The sequence below is a fragment of the Schistocerca piceifrons genome, chromosome 1, assembly GCF_021461385.2.
Source record: "Schistocerca piceifrons isolate TAMUIC-IGC-003096 chromosome 1, iqSchPice1.1, whole genome shotgun sequence".
NCBI classification, from domain to species: domain Eukaryota; kingdom Metazoa; phylum Arthropoda; class Insecta; order Orthoptera; family Acrididae; genus Schistocerca; species Schistocerca piceifrons.
The window spans coordinates 277,292,808-277,317,340 of record NC_060138.1 but is presented as its reverse complement, the minus strand read 5'-3'; the positions used below and the strand labels follow the sequence as shown (position 1 = coordinate 277,317,340).

Sequence of the window (24,533 nt, the reverse complement as noted above, 5' to 3'; positions counted from 1 at the left end):
CCAAACATGCTCAATGGGGGACAGATCCGGAGATCTTGCTGGCCAGGGTAGTTGACTTACACCTTCTAGAGCACGTTGGGTGGCACGGGATACATGCGGACGTGCATTGTCCTGTTGGAACAGCAAGTTCCCTTGCCGGTCTAGGAATGGTAGAACGATGGGTTCGATGACGGTTTGGATGTACCGTGCACTATTCAGTGTCCCCTCGACGATCACCAGTGGTGTACGGCCAGTGTAGGAGATCGCTCCCCACACCATGATGCCGGGTGTTGGCCCTGTGTGCCTCGGTCGTATGCAGTCCTGATTGTGGCGCTCACCTGCACGGCGCCAAACACGCATACGACCATCATTGGCACCAAGGCAGAAGCGACTCTCATTGCTGAAGACGACACGTCTCCATTCGACCCCTCCATTCATGCCTGTCGCGACACCACTGGAGGCGGGCTGCACGATGTTGGGGCGTGAGCGGAAGACGGCCTAACGGTGTGCGGAACCGCAGCCCAGCTTCATGGAGACGGTTGCGAATGGTTCTCGCCGATACCCCAGGAGCAACAGTGTCCCTAATTTGCTGGGAAGTGACGGTGCGGTCCCCTACGGCACTGCGTAGGATCCTACGGTCTTGGCGTGCATCCGTGCGTCGCTGCGGTCCGGTCCCAGGTCGACGGGCACGTGCACCTTCCGCCGACCACTGGCGACAACATCGATGTACTGTGGAGACCTCACGCCCCACGTGTTGAGCAATTCGGCGGTACGTCCACCCGGCCTCCCGCATGCCCACTATACGCCCTCGCTCAAAGTCCGTCAACTGCACATACGGTTCACGTCCACGCTGTCGCGGCATGCTACCAGTGTTAAAGACTGCGATGGAGCTCCGTATGCCACGGCAAACTGGCTGACACTGACGGCGGCGGTGCACAAATGCTGCGCAGCTAGCGCCATTCGACGGCCAACACCGCGGTTCCTGGTGTGTCCGCTGTGCCGTGCGTGTGATCATTGCTTGTACAGCCCTCTCGCAGTGTCCGGAGCAAGTATGGTGGGTCTGACACACCGGTGTCAATGTGTTCTTTTTTCCATTTCCAGGAGTGTAGTAGTACCGCAAGCGAGATTCAATCGTGCTTATGAACTATGCGCTAACTTGCTCGGCTGCGGGCCCTTGTAGAACACGAACGAAATTTTCAAATTCGATTCTCTCGAAAATGATTAACTATTGCGTCTTCCCTTTTTACGCGCATTGAAATCCTAGTCATTCCCCACACACCCTGTCCATATGAATCAAATCGGCGATGGGAAGTTCTTACTGTCCCTAGTAAGTGTTGTGCTTCATCATCGATCCTGCTTTGGTATTTAATTCGTGTTTGTGTTTACAGCGTGAAATGTTGTTAACCCTTACATATTACAAATTCCTTCCCCGTGAACCATGCACTTAGCCGTACCGTAGGTGCAATCACAACGGCAGGGTATCTGTTGAGAGGCCAGACGAACGTATGGTTCCTGAAGAGGGGCAGCAGTCTTTTCAGTAGTTGCAAGGGCAGCAGTCGGGATAATTGACTGATGTGGCCATGTAAAACTAACCAAAACGGCCTTGCTGTGCTGGTACTGCGAGTGGCTGAAAGCAAGGGGGAAACGAAAACAGTAATTTTTCCCGAGGGCATGCAGCTCTACTATATGGTTAAATGATGGCATCCCGTTGGGTAAAATATTCTGGAGATAAAGTAGTCACCCATTCGGATCTCAAGGAGATGTCTACTCAAATTATTTAGAAAATTTTAAAAGGAAATGGATAGCTTTACAGCTAGATATTTTGGAAATTAGTGAAGTTTGGTGGTCAAGTGAATATAGTGTTATAAATACAAAAATACAAAATGCAGGCTTAGGTTTAACAATGCTTCAGAAAACAGGAATGCGGGCTGGATACCATGAACAGCATAGTGAACGCGTTATTGCAGCCAAGACAGACACGAAGGCCTCACCCACCAAGCAGTACCAGCTTATATGCTAACTAGCTCCGCAGATGAAGAGACTGAAGAGATGTATTAGGAGATAATTCAGATAGTTAACGGAGATGAAAATTTAATGTAATTGGTGACTGGAACTAGATAGTAGGAAAAGGAAGAGAAGGAAAAATAGATGAGTGTGGACTGGAGGAAAGGAATGAAAGAGGAAGCCACCTGGTAGAATATCGCACAGAGCACAATTTAACTATCGCTAACACCTGGTTTAAGAATCGTGGTAAAAGATTGTGTACTTGGAAGAGACCCGAAGGCACCGGAAGGTTTCAGATTGATTATTTAATGGTAAGGCAGTGATTTCTTCAGAACAATATCTTAAATTGTAAGATATTTCCAGTTGCATATGTGGTCTCTGACCACAATGTATTGGTTATGATCTGCAGATTTAAACTGAAGAAATTGGAAGAGGGTAGAAAATTAAAGAGAGGGGACATTGGGAAAGGAATACAGTGGAAGACGAATCGGTAGCTTTGAGATACGAAATAGTGAAAACAACAAAGGATCAAATAGGTAAAAAGACAAGCCAAGTAGAAATCTTTGAAAACACAGGAGAGATTGAAATTGACTGATGAAAGGAGAAAATATAAAAGTGCTCCTTATGAAGCAGGCGAAACGGAATACAAACGCCTACAAAATGAGATAGACAGGAAGTGCAAAATGGCTAAGCAGGAATGCCTAGAGGACAAATGTAACGGTTAAGAAGCATGTATCATCAGGGCGAAGACAGATACCGCCTACAGGAAAATTAGAGGCCTGTAGCGAAAAGAGAAGCTGCTGCATGAATATAAGCAGTTCGGGTGGAAAACCAGTACTAGGCAAAGAAGGGAAAGCTGAAAGCTAAAAGATGGAAGGAGTATTAAAGGGTATCTACAAGGGGGATAAAATTGAAGGCAATATAATAGAAAGGAAAGAAAACGTAGATGAATATGAAATGAAATGGGAGATACGATACTACGAGAAGAATTTGACATTGCATTGAAAGACCTAAGTTGAAATAAGACCCCTAGAGTAGATGAAATCCTGTCAGAGCTACTGTTTGCCTATGAGAACCAGTCACGACAAAACTCTTCCGTCTGGAGTGCAAGATGTAAGAGACAGGAGAAATACCTTCAGACTTCAAGAACAACATAACTCCAATTCCAAGAAAGCAGGTGGTGACCGAACTATGTTTAATAAGTCATGGTTGCTAAATAATAACACGAATTGTTTACAAAAGAATGGAAAGGCTGATAGAAGCCGACATCGTAGAAGATTAGTTTCGATACCGTAGAAATGTAGGAAGACGCGAAGCAATACTGACCCTACGATTTCTCTTAGAAGATCGGGTAAGGCAAGGCAAACCTACGTAAGCGTAAGTTTAAGTAGTTTGTAGGTTTAGGGACCGATGACCTAAGTAGTTTGGTCCCACAAGAACTTGCTACAAATTTCCAATTTGAACTGCTGGTTTGTAAAAGAGATTATTATGACAAATGCAATTAAGGAATAAATATATTTGGAAGCAGTAGTTAGTATTCTAAGTATCCTGAAGACGCTTCTGCACGTCGCTTTGAATTCACAACACATTGAAGTTCAAACGAGTCTTGGCCCTGATGAGCGCTTCACTTCCTTACCCGTAAATCAGTGTAGTTATAGATGGAGATAGATGTACAAACAGCAAGTCCCAGACACTACAGACTGCGGGAAAGTGCAAGCGTAGAGTTGCCGTCATAGCTTGTACTGGGTGTGGACGGCAGTGGGTGACGCAGCAATCTCCCCTGCTGCCACATGCACTCCGACGGCTACGTCATGGACACAGGCGAGAGTCCGGCAGCGCGGCAGTGGGCGCTAATGCAAGCGCGGAAGTTCTTGGTAGACGCCGGAAGACGCCGTCGACTGTACTCCACCGCCGCGGTTTCCGACGGGCGCTCTTTATCCGGGAAGTGCATGGCAAGTGGTTAAGGGGAGCCGGAGGTGCCTATGCTGCCCATGTTAAAATCATTAAGTTTGAGGAACATTTATGAATAGAAACATTTGAATTTTTTTTACATATAGAGTGGTTTAGTATTGCAGTTATGATAGAGGGATTTTGGAGTATCTTTTCTAGTTTCCTTCCAATTATTTTTTTTTATTAATGACCGAAATTTTTTTACAAATAATTTCTTTATAACTAAACTGAAATGAAACTACTGAACATATTGCCAAATGGCTGTGTTACAATGTAAGTTTGACCACTAGGAGTGCTGTATAAAAATTTCATCTCTCTAGCTTGAGTAGATTTTGAGAAAATGTTCCTTATATTCGAAAAATTCTAATTTACGGGGAATGGCTATCAAAGTTTCTCAATACATTCCTGCACTATAGGATGGATTATCAGGGTCTTCTTCTTCATCCTCCGAAAGCTTCCTCTTCTGTCTTCTTTTCTGGCCTGTTGTTCCATCATACTTCATATTCCTTTCTCTTCTTTCTGCTCCTCTTATCCTTTCTCTGTCAATATTTCCTAGTGGTCGTACAGTGTTCACCCCAGCTGTAAATCCTAATGCCTTCAGAACTTCACGCTTCACACTCTTCCCTTGGTTGTAGGTTGCTATTGCATCATAAATGCCAAAGTGCAGTGTTTTTATGCTTACAAACACCCTTTTAGGAATCACTTTCCAAATCAAATTGTTTACGGTCTCATTAGGATTCTGCGTCTTTCCGTGTAGACATTTGTGTAACAATTCTGGCTGTGCTAAGTCATGAAAAATGGGTTTTATTGTTCCCTCCTGATTCTTGTACATACTGCATATTACCCGCTTTACACAATAAGTATAATACTACCAACAACAGGCGCAACACTGAACTAATTCGAAACGGTAAACAGCAAAGAGACGATGTTCCGCGCTCTTATTCATTGCAGTATCGCAACTTGGTATTAGTGTAAATTTTTTCCCTACGTTCTTCCTCTTCTTATGTACACGGTTACTAAAACGTGGCATCGTAACCAGAACAAAAGTGTACGACAATATTAAATGGAGCAAGATATTCGAAATTCTGAGGAAAATAGGAGTACGCTGTAAGGAAATACGGGTAATATTTGTCACAGAAAACAATGTAGCCAACCTTGCACACTCGCTGCATGCGTAACATGAGGCGCTGTATGCGCAACAGGCCGAGAAAATCCCAAGCAGTTCGCCAGGAAGTCACGAGAGGGTTTTAGATGCATTCAGCGGCTGCCCATTTCCTCTGCAGGCGTGGGGGAAAATGGTAATAACTCCACTTCTATGGCGAGTAGAACAATAATTCAAAGTTTACATTAAAGAGGAATGTTCCAATTAATTTTCGGTAGCAAAAAATCGTAATTTTTTGGATTTGACCACCTCCGGCTCCCCTTAAGTGCAGCAGCCGGTAGCCAGAAACCGCAAAACCCATTTTCTCTCAGACGATAGCGTCAGCCGCGTGAGCGATTGACTGTGAGGGACGGGTGGAGATGCGACTATCTTCCACATGCTCACATATTTGTTTTCGTAGGCGAGACGAGTCGTGGAAGACTTAACATAGTTGTCTTAAGGGATGAAACTACCTGTTTCACTAGAGCAACGACATACTTGAGCATAAAGACCATTACATCTACACTCCGCAAGTCATCTTTCTGAGGAAGAGTACTTTGTGTACCAGTTCCACTTCGTGTTTGTCATCTATGGTTTACGGGAAGAAAGTATGCTGTCAAGTCTCCGTGTGAGCTCGATTCTTTCTAATTTTATCTTGGTGGTGTTTTCGCGAGATACAAGTAGGAGAAAGCAATATGTTGGTTGATTCATCTGGGAATGTACATTCCTACATTACCAGGAGACCACACCGTGATTAAGAACCCCTCTCTTGCAGCATCGGCCACGAGTTGGCTGTGGGTTCTCCAGGACGCTTTCGCGCTAACTAATTTAACCTGTGCTACTCTTCTTTAGATTTCTCTATTAATTCTGTCTGGAACGGATCCCAGACTGACGAACAATATTAAAGTATTCGTTGAACGAGTGTTCATAAAGCGCCCTTTTGTTGGTGGACAAGATTTCATGAGGATCCTTCCAGTGAATCTGTCTGATATCTGACCTACCCGCGGTTACTTTTATGTGATCGTTACAATTTAAATCGTTCTGTGAGCAAAAACCTAGATATTTTGTGGAAGTACTGCTTCCAGTGATTGTTCTCCATTCGTGTACTCGTGCAGTAAAGGGTTTGTCTGGCCATATATTCGTATTACGTTAAATTTGTCTCTGTTTAGGGTCAATTGCCACTCCCATCACCAAGCGTCTATCTGGTGCAGATCCTTTTGCATTTCGGTACAATTCTGCAGAGCGGCGACTTCTCTGTGTACAACAGCATCTGCGAAAACCTCGTGGTACTCCGATGTTATTTACTAGAGTGTTTATACACATTGTGAAAAGTCTCTTGGGACATGCCCGAAGTTACTTTTACTTCTGAAGACTTCTCTTCGTTCAAAATGATATGCTGTGTTGTGTTGGTAACTCTCTCTTCGATCTGGTCACACAGTGCGTCTGAAAATTCCGTGGCTCGTATTTTGTTGTTCAGGCGGAAGTGGTGACCTGCAGCGAACGTTTTACGGAAGTCAAGAAACACGGCATGTACGTGAGTGCGACATCTACTGCCTTCCGGGACTCGTGGACGAACAGAGCGGGCCGGGTTTCACACGATCGTTGTTTTCAGAACTCATACTTGGTTCCTACAGAGGAGATTTTTAGTCTTCAGAAATACCACAATATGCTAGCATAAAACGTGTTCCAAAATTCTACCATAGACCGCGGAGGAAATCTCCGACCTGGTCGGGAGTCGAACCCGGATCCGCTGCATGGCCGTCAGACGCGCTGACCACTCAGCCAATGCGCGGGCGAGAGACATACTCTGCACTGCTGCTAGGAGGCGGCGAAGTTGTTTCACATATTCTGTGTAGAATCGAATTGGTACCCCGACATGTCCAATAGCCTTTCCTCTGTTGAGCGATTTTCTCTTAGTCACTTACTTCGATATACTATTTTGTCATTCGTGCAACTGTTTAAAGGAGAAAGTACAAGGCGATATTCCTCTGTGCAACAGTTTTCCGAAAAGACGTTTACCATTTCAGCCTTTTCTGCGTCACCCTCTATTTCAACGCTTCGATCCGTTTACTGATTTAACGTAAGACCTAAATTTTTAGGATTTTCTGTCAAGTCGGTAGATAGAATTTTGTTTTAGAATTCGTTCAAAGTTTCACGCACAGTGCTGCTTCGGCTAATTCTGGCTTCGTTTAGATTTTTTTGTCTGTGAGGATTGGCTACGTTTAAATTTGCAGTGAAGCTGTCTTTATTTTCGTAGCATTTTCTTAACACTGTTGTCGAATCACAGTGGTCTTTCCAATCCCGCACAATTTTGTTCGCCACATACTTGTCTAAGTGTACTCTATGATGATCTTCAACTTTGACCATTGAGGCTCAACATTGTCAGCGCTGGAACTCAATTTTCATGTTGACCTGTCAGATATTCTGGACCTCTTTCTTGTCACTGTTGCTAAACAGAAATGTCTTTCTGCATTTCTTTGTATTCCTATTTACAGCCGTTTTCAGTTACGTTGTGACGGCCTTATGATCACTAATTCCATATTCTATGCCGAGTCGACAAGTTGGGTTATGTTTGTCACAAGCAGATTAAAGAATGTTATTTTCACGAGTCGGTTCTCTGATTAAATACTCAAAGTAATTATGGAATCACACACTTAGAACAATTCCACTCTATTCTTTATCCCTACCACCCATCCTAAATACACGAGTCTCCCTATCTGTGGCTGGTACAATCTCCACCTAAAATTACAACTTGACTAGGAAATTTACGCGAAATGTTCTCAAATTTTCCTCTCATATGTTCCGCCACTAAAACTGCTGCTGAGACGAGGGATCTGTAAAAGCGTAAGCACTTTTCACCAGATTTATTTCCACATTCTGAATATGTACTAATCTCACTAGATTTCATCGTATTTCTTATATACACACCTCCACTACCAGCGTTCAGCCTTTCTTTGCGATTTACATCCCGGAGGAAGAGGAAGAGATTAGTGTTTGACGCCCAGTCGACAGCGAAGTCATTAGAGATTAAGCACAAGCTCGGATTAGGGAAGGATGGAGAAGGAAATCGGCCGTGCCCTTTCGAAGGAACCATCCCGGCATTTGCCTGAAGCGATTTAGGGAAATCACGGAAAACCTAAATCAGGATGGCCGGACGCGGGTTTCAACTATTGTCCTCCCGGATGCAAATCCAGTATGCTAACCACTGCTCCGCCTCGCTCGGTGATAGACATTCCAGTCAGAATTTAGAATTTAACTGCTATTGAAATCTGCTTTCAGCCTGTTTTCTGTCACTAATACTATGTGGCCATTTTACCGTGTATAAGCGAGACATTTCCTGAGACGCTCCTGCAGTTAACTAATACTATATAAACATTTTCTTTCTCTGATCTCTTATGACCACTGCTACCCTGTCTGGACTCAGTATGCGTCTTATCGAGCCTGGGACTTCTCTATCCTAATAAATTAAATAAATGAAACTCACACATGTGCACGCCTCACGTATTCTGCTACCCTAGTAGCTGTTTCCTATGTAGCGCCCACCTGACATGTTAAGTGGGTTTCCCACATTTCTCCACCTGATAGTGGACGTCGAAAAAATCTGCATCCGGGACAGTCGCAGAATCGTCTGGGCCTCTGGTTAGGCCTTCCATTCTGCTGGAAACCAGAGAACCACGATCGATTGTGGGAACGACGCTGCAAAACGACGGCTCTGCTCCCACCCTGCGCGAGGCGAGCTGTATTCAGCCCATCAGCCAGCTGCTCATAGGAACCGAGGACGGCCTCTGAATCCAGGCGGCGGGCGTCATTCGTGCCGGCATGAGCCACGATTTGCAGCCGGGTCTACCCAGTGCTCTCGGTCGCTGCCTCCACATCTTAGAGACGACTTCTCCTCCCATCCCCTCCCCCCTCCCACTCTCCCCCCTCCCACACTCCCCTCCCATACTCCCCTCCCACCCTCCCCCCTCCCACCCTCCCCTCCCCTCCCACCCTCCCCTCCCCTCCCACCCTCCCCTCCCCTCCCACCCTACCCTCCCCTCCCACCCTACCCTCCCCTCCCACCCTACCCTCCCCTCCCCTCCCACCCTCCCCTCCCCTCCCACCCTCCCCTCCCCTCCCACCCTCCCCTCCCCTCCCACCCTCCCCTCCCCTCCCACCCTCCCCTCCCCTCCCCTGCCACCCTCCCCTCCCCTCCCCTGCCACCCTCCCCTCCCCTCCCCTCCCCTCCCCTGCCACCCTCCCCTCCCCTCCCCTGCCACCCTCCCCTGCCACCCTCCCCTCCCCTCCCCTCCCCTCCCCTGCCACCCTCCCCTCCCCTCCCCTCCCCTCCCTTGCCACCATCCCCTCCCCTCCCCTCCCCTCCCCTGCCACCCTCCCCTCCCCTCCCCTCCCCTCCCCTGCCACCCTCCCCTCCCCTCCCCCCCCCTCCCCTGCCACCCTCCCCTCCCCTGCCACCCTCCCCTCCCCTGCCACCCTCCCCTCCCCTCCCCTCCCCTGCCACCCTCCCCTCCCCTGCCACCCTCCCCTCCCCTGCCACCCTCCCCTCCCCTCCCCTCCCCTGCCACCCTCCCCTCCCCTGCCACCCTCCCCTCCCCTCCCCTCCCCTGCCACCCTCCCCTCCCCTCCCCTCCCCTCCCCTCCCCTGCCACCCTCCCCTCCCCTCCCCTGCCACCCTCCCCTCCCCTCCCCTCCCCTGCCACCCTCCCCTCCCCTCCCCTCCCCTGCCACCCTCCCCTCCCCTCCCCTCCCCTGCCACCCTCCCCTCCCCTCCCCTCCCCTGCCACCCTCCCCTCCCCTCCCCTCCCCTGCCACCCTCCCCTCCCCTCCCCTCCCCTGCCACCCTCCCCTCCCCTCCCCCCCTGCCACCCTCCCCTCCCCTCCCCCCCTGCCACCCTCCCCTCCCCTCCCCCCCTGCCACCCTCCCCTCCCCTCCCCCCCTGCCACCCTCCCCTCCCCTCCCCCCCCCCTGCCACCCTCCCCTCCCCTCCCCCCCCCCCTGCCACCCTCCCCTCCCCTCCCCCCCTGCCACCCTCCCCTCCCCCCCCCTGCCACCCTCCCCTCCCCCCCCTGCCACCCTCACCTCCCCTCCCCTCCCCTGCCACCCTCCCCTCTCCCCCCTCCCCTGCCACCCTCCCCTCCCCTCCCCTCCCCTCCCCTCCCTTGCCACCCTCCCCTCCCCTCCCCTCCCTTGCCACCCTCCCCTCCCCTCCCCTCGCCTGCCACCCTCCCCTCGCCTCCCCTCGCCTGCCACCCTCCCCTCCCCTCCCCTCGCCTGCCACCCTCCCCTCCCCTCCCCTCGCCTGCCACCCTCCCCTCCCCTCCCCTCCCCTCGCCTGCCACCCTCCCCTCCCCTCCCCTCCCCTCGCCTGCCACCCTCCCCTCCCCTCCCCTCCCCTCGCCTGCCACCCTCCCCTCCCCTCCCCTCCCCTCGCCTGCCACCCTCCCCTCCCCTCCCCTCCCCTCGCCTGCCACCCTCCCCTCCCCTCCCCTCCCCTCGCCTGCCACCCTCCCCTCCCCTCCCCTGCCACCCTCCCCTCCCCTCCCCTCCCCTGCCACCCTCCCCTCCCCTCCCCTCCCCTGCCACCCTCCCCTCCCCTCCCCTGCCACCCTCCCCTCCCCTCCCCTGCCACCCTCCCCTCCCCTGCCACCCTCCCCTCCCCTGCCACCCTCCCCTCCCCTGCCACCCGCCCCTCCCCTCCCACCCGCCCCTCCCCTCCCACCCTCCCCTCCCCTCCCACCCTCCCCTCCCCTCCCACCCTCCCCACACTCCCCACACTCCCCACACTCCCCACACTCCCCACACTCCCCACACTCCCCACACTCCCCTCCCCACACTCCCCTCCCCACACTCCCCTCCCCACACTCCCCTCCCCACACTCCCCTCTCTCCCCTCCCTCACCGCCCTCCCCTGTAAGCAAATAATGGTCAGTATCGTTTTCCGGCCTACCCGCAATGTCCATGAGGGGCTCCGCCGGAGTAACTTTGGAGCTCCCGATGACAAGAAATCCCTTCCTCTGCCTTATCCGCGCATCTCTGGCCACAGTTCCAACAGCAGATGCCTGTGCTGGCTCAGATGCACTTTCAACAGCGGGCAATCCCTCAAGCCTGTTTTTGAGACGTAAGGCGACAACTGTGCGGCCTTTACGCTTTTGTGCTGTACTTGTCCCTTCACGTTTACACTTCACTACAACATCGGACACAGAGGACCTTGGGATGTTTAAGAGTGTGGAAATCTCACGTACCGACATGTGACACAAGTGGCACCCAATCACCTGACCATGTTCCGTGAGTTCCGCGGAGCGCCCCATTCTGCTCTCTCTCTGTCTACTGACTACTGAGGCCGCTGATACGGAGTACCTGGCAGTAGGTGGCAGCTCAATGCACCTAATATGAAAAACGTATGTTTTTTGGGGTGTCCGTATACTTTTGATCACTTAGTGCATGTTCAGAAAACCATTCATACATCTCGAGCCCGATGAACTTCTCTGTTGTCTTGATGTGCGTATGTGAATAATGGCGTCTTGCTAGGTGACAGACTCCAAACGTTTATTGTAGGCAGTTCCCATCTGACGGCAGGTAGAGAGAGAGAGAGAGAGAGAGAGAGAGAGAGAGAGAGAGAGAGAGAGAGAGAGAGGCGGGGGGGGAGGGAGAGAGAGAGATGTGTGTATGGTAAACCCCTTTACTCAAAAATATTTCTCTTCTTCATTCCTCCTGTGTTACCACAGATGAAATGTCACAAGATCTCATTTGTACTAATATTGCAGTACACAGGAAATGCCTATTTGTTTCACCGCCCTGAGTGGAGTGCTTAAGTTCTAATACATGTTCACCAACCTGCTGTCTTCTATAGTACGTGTTCCCTGTGCAGAAAACAGCATGTAGGTCGTGAATCTGTTACGTTGAGGATATAAGAAACTTAGCGAGAAACTGTTACTTTAGAAATAATTAAATCTCCAATTGGTTGCCACTCGGTTTTTATCAACAGAATACGAGACTGTACAATTACATTTCATTTTAGAGTCACAAATAATTTCTGTTCTTCAACAAATAAATGAACTGCGTATTTTCTTCATTGCAGCACTCACATGTACAAACTACACATTGTAAGTTAAGTCTTAACTGACACCGCGGCAGACGACATGAGACTGCGAACCAACTCTGATATTTACAAACCATAGATTACTAATAGTCTTAACTGACACCGATCGCGGCATAGAACGTGTCTGTCCTCTGACATTGTCGAACCAACTATGATCTTACAGCCGAACCATTTCACCCGCCATGCAAGTTAGGCACAATTCGAAGATCACCGAAGTGCATCGTCTGCCTTTTCATTTATCAGTTATGTATTATTCTGCTGATTATTAATACTTATGAAATAATGGAACCATATTGAGAGATGCTTTAGTTTCAACTGCAAGCAAATACACTGTTTAGTTTGTCTAATATTAACAGAATAGCCAATCGTGGAGAAGGGCCACGATTTAGGCGGTCTTTCTCATGATACCCGTGCCGAACAAACCATCTGTTATCGGTACCTCATACCACATTTCGTCATTTTGTCACTACTGCCTTCTGAAATGCTCTAAGAGCAGCTTCTTGGACCTCAACATGATGGCTGAAAAGCCAGAAATATTTCAGCTGTTCTCTCGCTAACAGGATGATACGGAAGTTCATTCACTGCCTGCAGCAATTAGATTTGTAAGCGATTTTGATTCAAAAGCCTTGAAACGCGTCTTTGACTCCACTGAGGAACTCTTTCCGACCATAATTCTGACGTGTTTCGCGGCCTGCTGGCCGCTTGGTGTGGCTGAACGGTTGTAGGTGCTTCAGTCTGCACTACGGTCGCAGGTTCGAATCCTGCATCGGGCATGGATGTGTGTGATGTCCTTAGGTTAGTTCGGTTTAAGTAGTTCTAAGTTCTAGGGGACTGATGGCCTCAGATGTTAAGTCTCATAATGCTCAGAGCCATTTGAACCATTTAGTTTCGCGGCCAAGTGGTTTACACCATTGCTGGTAGGCACTCTGAACAGTCTGCCTTAAATCACCAACAGATCCAACAGCTTCACACACCGTATGGCAATGGGCACGGCCAAAAGCAACTGCCCCTTTTTGAGATTCTTGTCACGCTCTTACATTCACCCATGTTTACGTACAATGTCCGTTTGAGACACGAACACCTCACTTGTCGCTGCTGCCCTGTGCTCATGCAGAGCCAGTGCACGCGTGATTAAGCGCACGACTCGAGCACTGCGCCATCAGTAAAGCCTTAACGATCCATCTATGCTTAATTTTTTGTATGATGAGCTTATACATCAGTGTTACAAAATTGGAAACGTTATAACACTACGTGTGATTGTTTTTTCTCCTCATTAATTTCTATTAGTATTTACTGGCTCATACCTCATGGTAAACATAAAATGACTAATAAATTGCGCTAGTTTATTTCCTGCTATTGCCAAGCATTGCACACTGACATGTATTTCTTTATGCTGAAAAGAACTTTTGTTCCTTAAAGGGCTAAACGAGGATTCGTCCTCTACTAATCTAGCATGCAAGAACACAGGGAAAAAATATCAGTCACTTAAGAGTGCTCTGGCTGCTTTGGTGCGCTGTAGAGCCGGTCGGTAGTTTGGAATATGCATAGCAAGATGGGTCGACGTGGAAACTTGACAGAATGCCAGCAAGGAACCATCATGTTCGGGTATGGCCATGACCACACCTCAAACTAAGTTCACCTATCTGTTGTAACACTGCGGACTGTCCAGCGTATTTTAACAGATGGTGTATCGCTCACAGCCATGCAACACTGCCTACGAATAGTAGTGCATATAATTGAGGATGTAGGTTGCAAGTGCTACTCTGAGATGAAAAGGTTGTTATAGGTTCGGAATTCATGGTCGTTCAGGAGTCTGATAACTCAAGAGTTGATGCTGTAAATTTCCGTCCAAAAATTGCGAAGGAAATTTTGTGCAGTGGTCATTTGGAATCGGGTATCTCGCTCTAGGGCAATACCCACAGAGGCCACAAATCTACACGTCGTAACTGAGCAGAACATCGCCGGAACCGGACAGCAGGTGACTAGAGGCGTGTAGTGCGATCTGCTGACAATGCAAAGTGTCAAGTGCACAGACAGCCCACTGAGGCGTTAGTCCACAGTGGGTGCAAGGTGTAACAAAGGCTGAATGTGGTTCTGTGACGAATGTACTTTGCAAACTGCTCGAAAGATGGTCAGCTTCAGATTATGTTGGGTACTCGAATCTTGGGGCCTTTTGTCCCCGTATCGATGTGACTTCCGGGCAGGGCAATCTCCAACTGACCATTTATTCTGACTAAAATCAGTGATCCGACAGGTTTTTACTCACTGTCGGCACCTTGTCGCGGTCTTCTTTGACCTACATAAGGTGTATGACATAGCTTGGCGCCATCACAATTTAGCTACCCTCTACAACTGGGGCTTTTGTGGTCCCCTTCAGATTTTTGTCTGTGAGATTTTATATCGCTGCTCTTCTGGGCTGGAGTTGCCACTTCACTCAGCGCTCCTCAGATTCAGGAGAATGGCATTCCACAGGGCTCTGTGCTAAGTGTTACACTCTTACTCATTGCTATCAATGGGCTTGTGACCTCCGTTGGGCCTCTGGTTACCTCGGCGTTGTACATCGATTTTTTGCTAAAATTGTAAGCATGTCATTTGGCCTGGACAGACACAGGACGTTGAACAAGAGGAAGAACTCAAATCAGTTGACTAGGCTTGAAATGAATGATGGAAACACAAGATCCTTGAATGAATATAAAAGTATTTAAGAATCTTCCAAAGAAGACAGCTGTTGCCTAAAACCATAAACCAGTATATCAAAATTACATACATTGACAGAACTTGCTCTATTTTGGAATGTGAAGTAAATGGAAAAATACCATTAATAAATATGTAGTTCCAGTGCTAACTTACACTTCTTATCTCATTAGCTGGACAAAACAGGCCCTGAAATACAGAAGTAAATTTTGTAAGTTGTTCTGTGGGATTTTTAAAACTCTGGTAACAATGCTTCAGGATTCACTAAGGGCTCCATTTACCTACTGTCTAGTCCCTTAATTGACATACATGTAGGTAGTATGTTCTGCTTCAGAGATGTTGGCAAAGTTTCAGTTGTCAGTGAATTTTTGAGATATTTCTCCTGATACCCTTAGTTTGTTGCTGTTCAAAATATGTTAAGTCCAAAAGAATCACTCCCCAGATTAAGTAGTGCACTAAATCTGTCTTCTCAGTAGTTAAAGATACAGTGTGCATATAAATGGTGGAAAAATCGAAATTTCTTATGACTTCATTAAATTCTATAGTCTTCCCTGATTATATTGATATATACATTATAGGGTTTCATATGAAAAATGACTTACATGTACCAAATTTTGAAGTTAGTCTTGTATGCTGCCATGCCCCATTATTTCCGATACAGAAACCAGTATTATTTCGAAAAGAACTATGAACTTAGTTTTCAGTGAATATATGTGTGATACATTGTGTATGTTGGTAACTATGCAGGTGTCTAGTCTCTGTAAATGATTATCTTTGCTAGTATTTACTTTTGTTTCTCTGAAGCAGGTTTTTGATGTTTTACTGAATGTTTATTGCCCAAGTACATATCCTGTAGTGTGCAATAAATACGAACTATACCACCATCAATATAGTCAATAAAAGGAAATTCTTTGGTAACCAGTTCACAAACAAAGCCAGCCACACTGTTGTAAGTAACGAATGTATCAGTTCTTCAGGGAAGACACTCCCACATGGCACACCTCCTGGTGATTCAAACTTTTGTGTGACAATGACTGTTTGTCCACGGATTTGTTGTTTGTTGATGTGGGCATCTTATCTTCTTCGATAAAGTGGCAGAATGTAAACAATGTAATGGTGTAGGCTGTCTCAAAATAACTGAACAACAAAGTAGCAGGAAGGGTTTAGCTTCAAAATTAGTTGTTCTGTTTAGATCTTGCAATAAATCTACCTCGAAAATGACTTGGAACATTCTGCACAATTCACATGATGTGAATTTGAAGTTAGTGTATGCAATAGGAAAAAGAAAAAAGGCTGCTAATGTTTTGTGGTTTGATGGATCCTCCTCCCAGTAGGTTCAGCAAGTACACAAAAATACTTCTATGTGCCTTGACAGTTGTGTCTAAAGCATCTATCAAATGAAATGTGCAGTAGAAGAAACTGTAAATATTAGTGGAACCAGCAACATTGCTGTTGCATTTGATGGTACATAACAATGTCGAGGACATTGTTCCATGAATGGTGTCTTAAGTGCTACTTCTCTGGAGAATGGAAAAGTTGTTGATGTTGAGTGATTATCTAAGTACTGACACACCTGCCATGGTAGCACTGAAGGACATATTGAACATCTGTGTTCTAAGAATTAAGATGGTTACAGTGGAGGTATGGAGTGTGATGGAGTTCTAGAAATATTTCAGGGGTCATTGCCCACTTATGTTATATATACGAAGTACCTAGGCAATGGGACTCTTAAAGCTTTCAATAAAATTGAGTTCAATGTTTATGTTGATACATTAGTAACAAAACTGGAATAATGTGAACATAAGCAAAAGAGGATGGGTGCTAGACTGAGGAAGCTACAAAGAGAAATTAAAGGAAAGTTGCTATCTGATGGAAAATCTCTGTCTGGCTGAGGCAGATTGACATAAACTGAAATAGATCTTCTTCAGGAGTTACTATGAACTGGTCATTAGATGAACTGCACCTCTGAATGATACAGCAATGAGAAAAGCTGTGTGGGCCACCAACTTTAAGTTGTCCACAAATGACCACCCTGTTCAGACTTTGCCCTAAAGGAGCAGATTATTGGTGTGGTTACCAAAAAGCAACAGAACGTGGTGAAATATGCCATCATAAGCATCCTCTTCCTGAGCCTGTTATGAATTAAATAAAACCAATTTTTAGAGACCTGGGTGACCCTGTTTTGCTTTGTAAATGTCTTCATGGGGGCACTCAGAATACCAATGAAAGTTTCAACCATTGCATATGGGAAAGATGACCCAAGAATGTTTTTGTAGGACTAAATACATTAAATGTTGGTGTACTAGATGCAGTAATGTGTATAAGTGATGGAGTGATAGGAAGGTTGGAAGTCTTGAGAAATTTAGGCATAAAATGTGGCTCCAATATGGAAGGTAAGTTGCTTGCATTTGACTGACAACAGGTGCATGAAGCTAAAAGATTTGCTCTCAAAGTTACCAAAGAAGCAAGAAGTGCTAAAAGGAATGCCAAGTGGAAGCTTGAAGATGAAGAAATTCTGCGGACGAAGGCTGTGCGTCAGGAATGTTCTGAGCCACAGTATAATTGCACTCTTCATCCACAATTTCCTGCAAGTTGTATTTTTCACAAATCAGGTACAAATAATTTGTAAAGTTTCCAAAGCATTGCTCTTAATTTTTTTCTGTAACTTGTTATAGTCCATGCTTATGTATTATACCAAAGCATTATTGCAGAATCAACTAAATTATAGAAAAATAACATTTTATTAGGGAAAATTATAAAAATTAAAATGTAAGATGTGATATTTTTTAGTCTTGTAATATACATAGTAGGTGGAATTAAATAGGTCTAGTACCTCAGCTGTCATTTCATGCATATCTGGTAAAAATAAAGTCTCCTTCAAATGTGTAGCCTAACATTGGATTAAATTGTACCTCAAATTGAGGAAGCATTTTGGAAAAAAATTGCATCAATTTCTTTGTAGTTTTTTTTAATAACACTAAGCAGGTTCAAAAATATTCAAAATACTTCTAACTTGTCTGATGTGTAAGTTATCATACTGAATTGCACAGTCAGTCGTCATCTTAAATGAACCTTCAGGTGTGAGACAATCTTGGCTTTTCATTTGTATCAATCTACAGCACTTAAAATGATACCCATACATTCATAAGCATAGTTGTAAAGCTTGGTCAACATTATTTGGCATACTTTGGTATACATCACTGAACTCCACACTAGTAATCTTCCATACTCCAAGAATATCCTCTATTTTTGGTAAGATTGAATAACTGAGGTGTGTGTTTTGTTCCAAAACCACAATCTGCCCTTTCTAGCAGAAATGGTGGCACTTTCAGTGACTGATTTCTAAGAAGAATCTTCTCGAATATCTTACACATGTAGAAAAAGACAGTACACATCTGTGTCTCATAGTTTCAGATGGATTATTGCCTGTCCTTCAGAGAGCTGTCACTCAAGATTTTCTTAAAGTTGGGTGTGTGTTTCTGGGCAGTAGCACACTAATCTCCTAAGCAAATGATGGGGACTGCCACTAATCTTACCACTTGGCACTAAACTCAGTCCATTCACAAGCATCAATGCCAGGTGTTATGTACTCTGCATTTGACTTTGGTCTGTGCGTGACAATCTGACTGAATCCTCAGCTATGTCTCTCTTGGGCTTTCCAAAGCAGTATATCAAGAAGTGTATGGCTACTGTTGTGACGTTGTGTTGTGTTGCAGATACTTTACCACCACGGGCACAACTGGAGGCACTGAAGAAGCTGCTGGAGTGTGGCGTGCAGTTGGGAGAGCTGTCAGAGGACTACAAGCTGTTGGCAGCACGCCAGGTAGTGGCCACACAGAGTCCTGGATTGGCCCTCTACCAGGAACTGCAGACATGGCCTGCCTGGGTTGAGCAGCCCTGAAGCTGCTGGATTGACTTTGATTCCATCTATCTCAGTGCCACACCTGTATATGATGTATTGGAAACATCTGCTGAATGAAAGTTTTATTGATTATTGGGGAATCTGACATCTTATCAACCTCAATGAGAAGTTTTCTCCACTTGGTACAAAAAGCTTTGAGTGATATGTTACTTTATTATCTGAGAAACACAAATTAGATGAAATTTGTTACTCTGAGGATATGGAGTTTTGTATGAAAGATAAAAAATTGTAAATTATTAATAATTCTTCCTCTTCCCTCCCCCCCCCCCCCCCCCCCATCAACTTCTCTCCCCTTCTTCACATACACACAATGATTCATATATAAATAACATAAGAAAATGCAGATAATCCACAAAATGTATATCAGATTTATAGAAAAATATTAGATATATCATTATCGTTTTTTACCCTTAAGAAAGTAAAAATACAAAATGCTGTAGTCCATAGTAATTTGTAATGGTACAGAATGTTAAAAACTGAATTGATAGGATTTTTCCTAATTTTACTAATTGTAAAAAGTGCAAGCAAAAGTAGAATTAATGTTTTAGTTCTATCTTACAAACGAAACCATTTTGACTTAAAATTCTTTAAACCTATATATCTGAGGGTAAACTAACACCCCAAAAAATATACCTTTGAAGAAAAGAGAATAATAATGTGAATTGAATAGAAATGCAGTCTGACAGAACCTATACCTCAGTTATCATTAACGTGTCAACACCTTTAAAATTTAGTTCTAAACTGGTCCTAATCTTATTAATTGTCAAAAACACATGACATTAATGAATAATAAACTTCTGGTTATTTCATTATAAGGCCAGTTTGAAATTAATAAAGGTTAAGAGTAATTCAGACTGACCTACTTTACACACTGTTGCAATACATTGGTTCCTAAAAAAAAGATACTGAGAAAATAGAATGTTGTACAAGAAATTATTTAATGTGACAAATTGTGCATACTTGCATATTCACAGTAAATAAAATTTCCAAAAGTAACCCTATCTTCCTTGGTTTTAACTAAGATTGTATTGCACTATATTTCATCAGTTTCATTTTAATTTTGAAAAACTCTGAAGATCCTACGCAAAGAAATAGAAGCTAGCAGAAAAGAAATTATGTAATTGACTCTTTAATGTCACAGTTTACCCCATGAGATATTTAACATGCTTTAGTTAGTTCTTGAAAATTATGTAGTCAAGTATCCAACTTCTAGAGAGTACCAGTGTGTGTTTCACTGCTTCTACTGTAATCATTCTTTGTAATACAATCTGTTATATTATTATGATTACGTATTATGATTATGGTGTTTACGTTCCTTCGGATGTTTCAAGAAAATACAAGATTTCCCATAACTTGCTGGTGTGTCTATCTCATCTCTAAGAAATTTCACACAATGATTTCATGATGCAGCTGAACAAAACCTTTATTAAGTTCAGGTTGAGGACTTTCTAATTCGAACATAGATGTATTTACTGCAATAGTATATAGTAATCTGTGATTTTGAGTATACTATTTGTTGCAGCATAAATAAATAGGGTGGATATAAACTTATTTACTTCTTAAAAATGAAATATGGGAATAATTTAGTTATTTATATAACATAAAATGGCAAATGAAAAAATAAGATGCTATTAATGTAAGAAAAACTTCACATGGAAAAAAAAACTGGAAAAAAGAGGTTCATGCTACATAAAATCCACTTCACTAATTTGCTCTCAGCTATTTTAGTCATTCACATTATATGGCTTCCATCAGCTCTAACATTTTACTATTAGCATGCGAGTTTGTTAAAGCCATTTTTGTTTTTTATTTAGTCAGTTTACCAGTGCATCTTCTCAACATATTGCAATATTATGAGAAGGAAAGTTGCCACTCACCATATAGGAGAAATGTTGGTTCTCAGATAGGCACGACAAAAAGATTTTAACACTTAAAGCTTTCGGCAAATGGCCTTTGTCAACAAAACACATGCACGTGCGCACACACCATCTGTGGCTCTGCATCTCTATCTGGTGACTGACAACTTTCCTTCTCATAATATTGTTACATTCCATCCTGGATTTTTCATAACATGTTGCGTCATTCAAGAATAAGTTTTTTCTGTGGAAAAGTGCTAAAACACACATTCTTGACTGTAGGTCAGCCTTTTTTTTTTTGGGGGGGGGGGGGGGGGGGGGAGGAGGAGGAGGGAGGAGGAGGAGAGGAGGAGGAGGAGGAGGAGGAAAATCAAGTACTTTCAATGTATATAATTCTGAATCCATTAAGTCACTCAAGATTATGAATGAGGTCTGCTCAGATTAATTTCAGCTATTTAGTTAATTGTGTGTTTCACTGATCAATCTCATGGTAACCATTATGATGGGGGATGTGTCAAGTGCATAAGAAATGCATATATTATAGCCATAGATTTATTCGTATCCAATACATCAATGGTATAGAAAGATTGTCAGAGATATGATTTTAATTTATTTTGAAAACTATTACTGCTGTCTGGCAGTCATTTTATTTAATCTGCTAATTTATTGAAAAGTTTTATAGCAGTATATTTTACCTCTTTCAGTGTCAAAGATAGCTTAAGTAGAGGACAGTGTAAGTCTGTCTTTCTACTGGTGTTATAATCATGAATGTCACTGTTTTTAAACTGATCCATTTTATTGACAACAAATTTTCTGACTGAGTAAATATACTGTGAGGCTGTTGTAAGAATTTCTAACCTTTTGAACAGATGCCTACAAGATGTGCAACTACATGCCCCACTCATTATTCTAACCACTTTCTTTTCTGCAGTGATTACTTTTTGCCTGGGTGTCGAGTTACTCCAAAATATTATTCTGTATGACATCAGAGTGAAAGTAAGCAAAGAATGTTAGCTTACTAATTTCTATACAATTGAAATTGGCAATAATTATGATTGCAAAAGTTGCTGAACCTCATTAGAGATTCAGAATATGAATTTTCCAATTAAGATTCTCATCTATATGTACACCCCAAAAACTTAGTACACTCTATCCTGGCTACTGACTTACAGTGATGTATTATATTTATTGAAGGAATTCTACTCCATGCAGTAGAAAATTGGTTGTACTGTATTTTTTCAAAGTTCAGAGCAAACGCATTTGCAGAGAACCAATCAATAATTTTTCCAGAGACATTATTTGTATCATTTTCTGTTGGAATTTCTTTTACTGGGTTAATAATTATGCTTGTATCATCAGCTAACAGTGTAAGTTTAGCTTCTTGTTCCAGATAAGAAGGGAGATCATTCACATATATCAAGAAGAGAAGGGGCTCATGTTCGAACTCTGTGGAACACACAATGCAATTTCACCACAGTTAGATGGAGGAGGAAACGTGCTTAAATCACTTAAACCTTATAAAGAAACTTTTTGCTTCCTATTCTGTAGATACAACGTAAGCCATTCATATGCTGTTCCATTTGTTTAAGGACTCTATTATGTGGGCAGTGAAAATATATATGGCTGTCTCAGTGGAAAAGCATTTTTGAAATCTGAACTGTCATTTATTAAGTATCCTATTACTGTTGAGATCACTAACCAATACTGAGTACATTACTTTCCTGACAATTTTTGAAAATGCTGTAAGCAAAGATACTGGCTGAAATTGACATCTTTGGTGTCCCCTTGTTTGTAGGGTGGCTTGACAATGGCATATTTTAACCTGTCAGGGAAAACACCTAGACTTATTAATGCATTACATATGTGAGTCAGAACATTAGCTGTAACTACTCCACATTGTTTTAATATCTTGTTAGACTTGTCATCTACTCCAACAGAACATTTACTTTTCACAGATTTAAAAATGTTCCTTATTTTGCAAGAGGTTGTTAGGTGAAAATTAATCTGATTAGGATTTCTTGAAACTGACTCTTCCATGGACTGCTTGGCTTTTCTTTTCAACCATTCTCACCATTTTTTTCATCTACACTTGAGAAATGGTTGTTAAATACATTGGCAACTTGTGTACTGTTGGTTAAGATGGTCTCATTCTCTTTAACAGTGATACTACCTACCCCAGTGGTTACTTTTCCTGTCTCTCTTCTGACAACACTACATACTGATATGATTTTATTGCCAGAGTTGTTAATTTCATCTCTAATATACATATTTCTTGATTTTTTTGACAACTTTCTCAGTATGTTACAATAATTTTTATGGTGTAAAATTACTTCTGGATCTTTACAATTCTTACTGTCTCATACAGTTTTTTTTCTTTCTGAAGACATTGTAGTATCTGTAGTAATCCAAGGTTTATTTGAAAACTGTTTGGTGTTACTTTTAGAAACTTTTTGTGTTCAAAAAGGGATATAAATTCATCAAGATATACGTTGCATTACACATCTCCCCAATTTACATTTCTTAAACTTTCTCTGAAGTACTCTACAGATACTTGGTTGGCCAGCCTTACACTTTTACTTAATGGTTTCTGAACTGTACACCTTGTTATGTTTTCTTAAGTTAATCAGTTGTGCATCATGGCCTGATAATCTATTTATCACAAGGAAAGTATGTGTTGGTCGTACATACTCTTGCTGCACAAATACATTAACTAATAGAGTGCAACTGTCTTGAGCTGTACATGTAGGGAAACTGACCACTGATTCTAAGTTATGTGACATTAATGACACTTCTAATTCAATTTTATTATCAGAATTCCAGGTAGAGATCTATCTTTAGATGAATGACTGATTCTTTGAAGGGGATAATTGTCATTTAGACAATATATAAAGAATAAAAGGAATAAATATGGCATCAAATTGTACATGCCAAATAATCCAGATGGTTTCATAAATACATGTGTGTGTACATGGGGATGCGTGGTGGTGATACGGGAGAAAAAGGGCATGCTGAAAAGATAGTATTACATTTGTTGAAAGAGAAGCTGCATGTTGGCCGTCACATTTACATGGACAATTTTTACAACAGCTTTGCTTTAGCTAAAACCCTGTTGAATGCAAAAACACATTGCACCGGGATACTAAGGGAAATAGAGAAATACCCCTAAAGACATGGTATGTGCAAAGCTGGGGAAAGCACTATTTCATGATATTCGGACAGCATAATGATCGGCAATTGGAAGGATAGATGAGAGGTGTCCTATATTTCCACAGAATATCCTAATACAATGGGACATGTGCCAAATGCATGACCACAAAGTGTCTTGAAATTACTGCCGATTATCAAATATAATAGTTGCATGTCTGGGACTGATAGGCAGGACCAGATGTTGTATTATTTATGTGTATCAAAGACTGTCCATTGGCCAAAGAAACTATTCTTCCACGTAGTTGACAGGCTAATGTTCAATTCACGTTACCTATATAATAAATATTCAGGACATAAAATGATGTGTGATTATGGAATACAAATAATAAAGGGAGTCCTTCCACCAATGGACATTACACAAGATGTGCAAAACAAATATCATAAAGACAAACACGTTGTGCAAAAGTAGGACACAACTGAAAGGAAGAAGCAAGTTATGAGAAATTGATGTACAGCGTGTGCGGAAAAGGGCAAGCATGCGGATACACCATACATGTGCATAATGTGTCTAAACAAACCTGGATTGTTTGAACTGTCGCACAATTACTCATCCATAATGTAATTGGATGTCGTATCTTCATCTGTTTGTGCTTGCTTTGTGAAGTGTTTGTATTTGTTTTATTTGATAGCCAATTAAAATGTTGTTACATCACTTGAAGAAGAAAAAAACAAAACCTTGCA

At 43.6% G+C, this 24,533-nt stretch overlaps 1 protein-coding gene across 1 annotated transcript in view; it reads left to right on the top strand.

The window, feature by feature from the left end:
* LOC124794167 (peptidoglycan-recognition protein SA-like) overlaps window positions 1–20,141 on the top strand; it is a 70,814-nt gene extending 50,673 nt beyond the window's left edge. Inside the window, exon 4 of the mRNA XM_047258077.1 lies at window positions 18,584–20,141. Coding sequence (XP_047114033.1) covers window positions 18,584–18,768 — 185 coding nt within the window. The 3' untranslated portion in view covers window positions 18,769–20,141. The remainder of the gene's footprint in view (window positions 1–18,583) is intronic.
* Window positions 20,142–24,533: the final 4,392 nt, after the last annotated feature.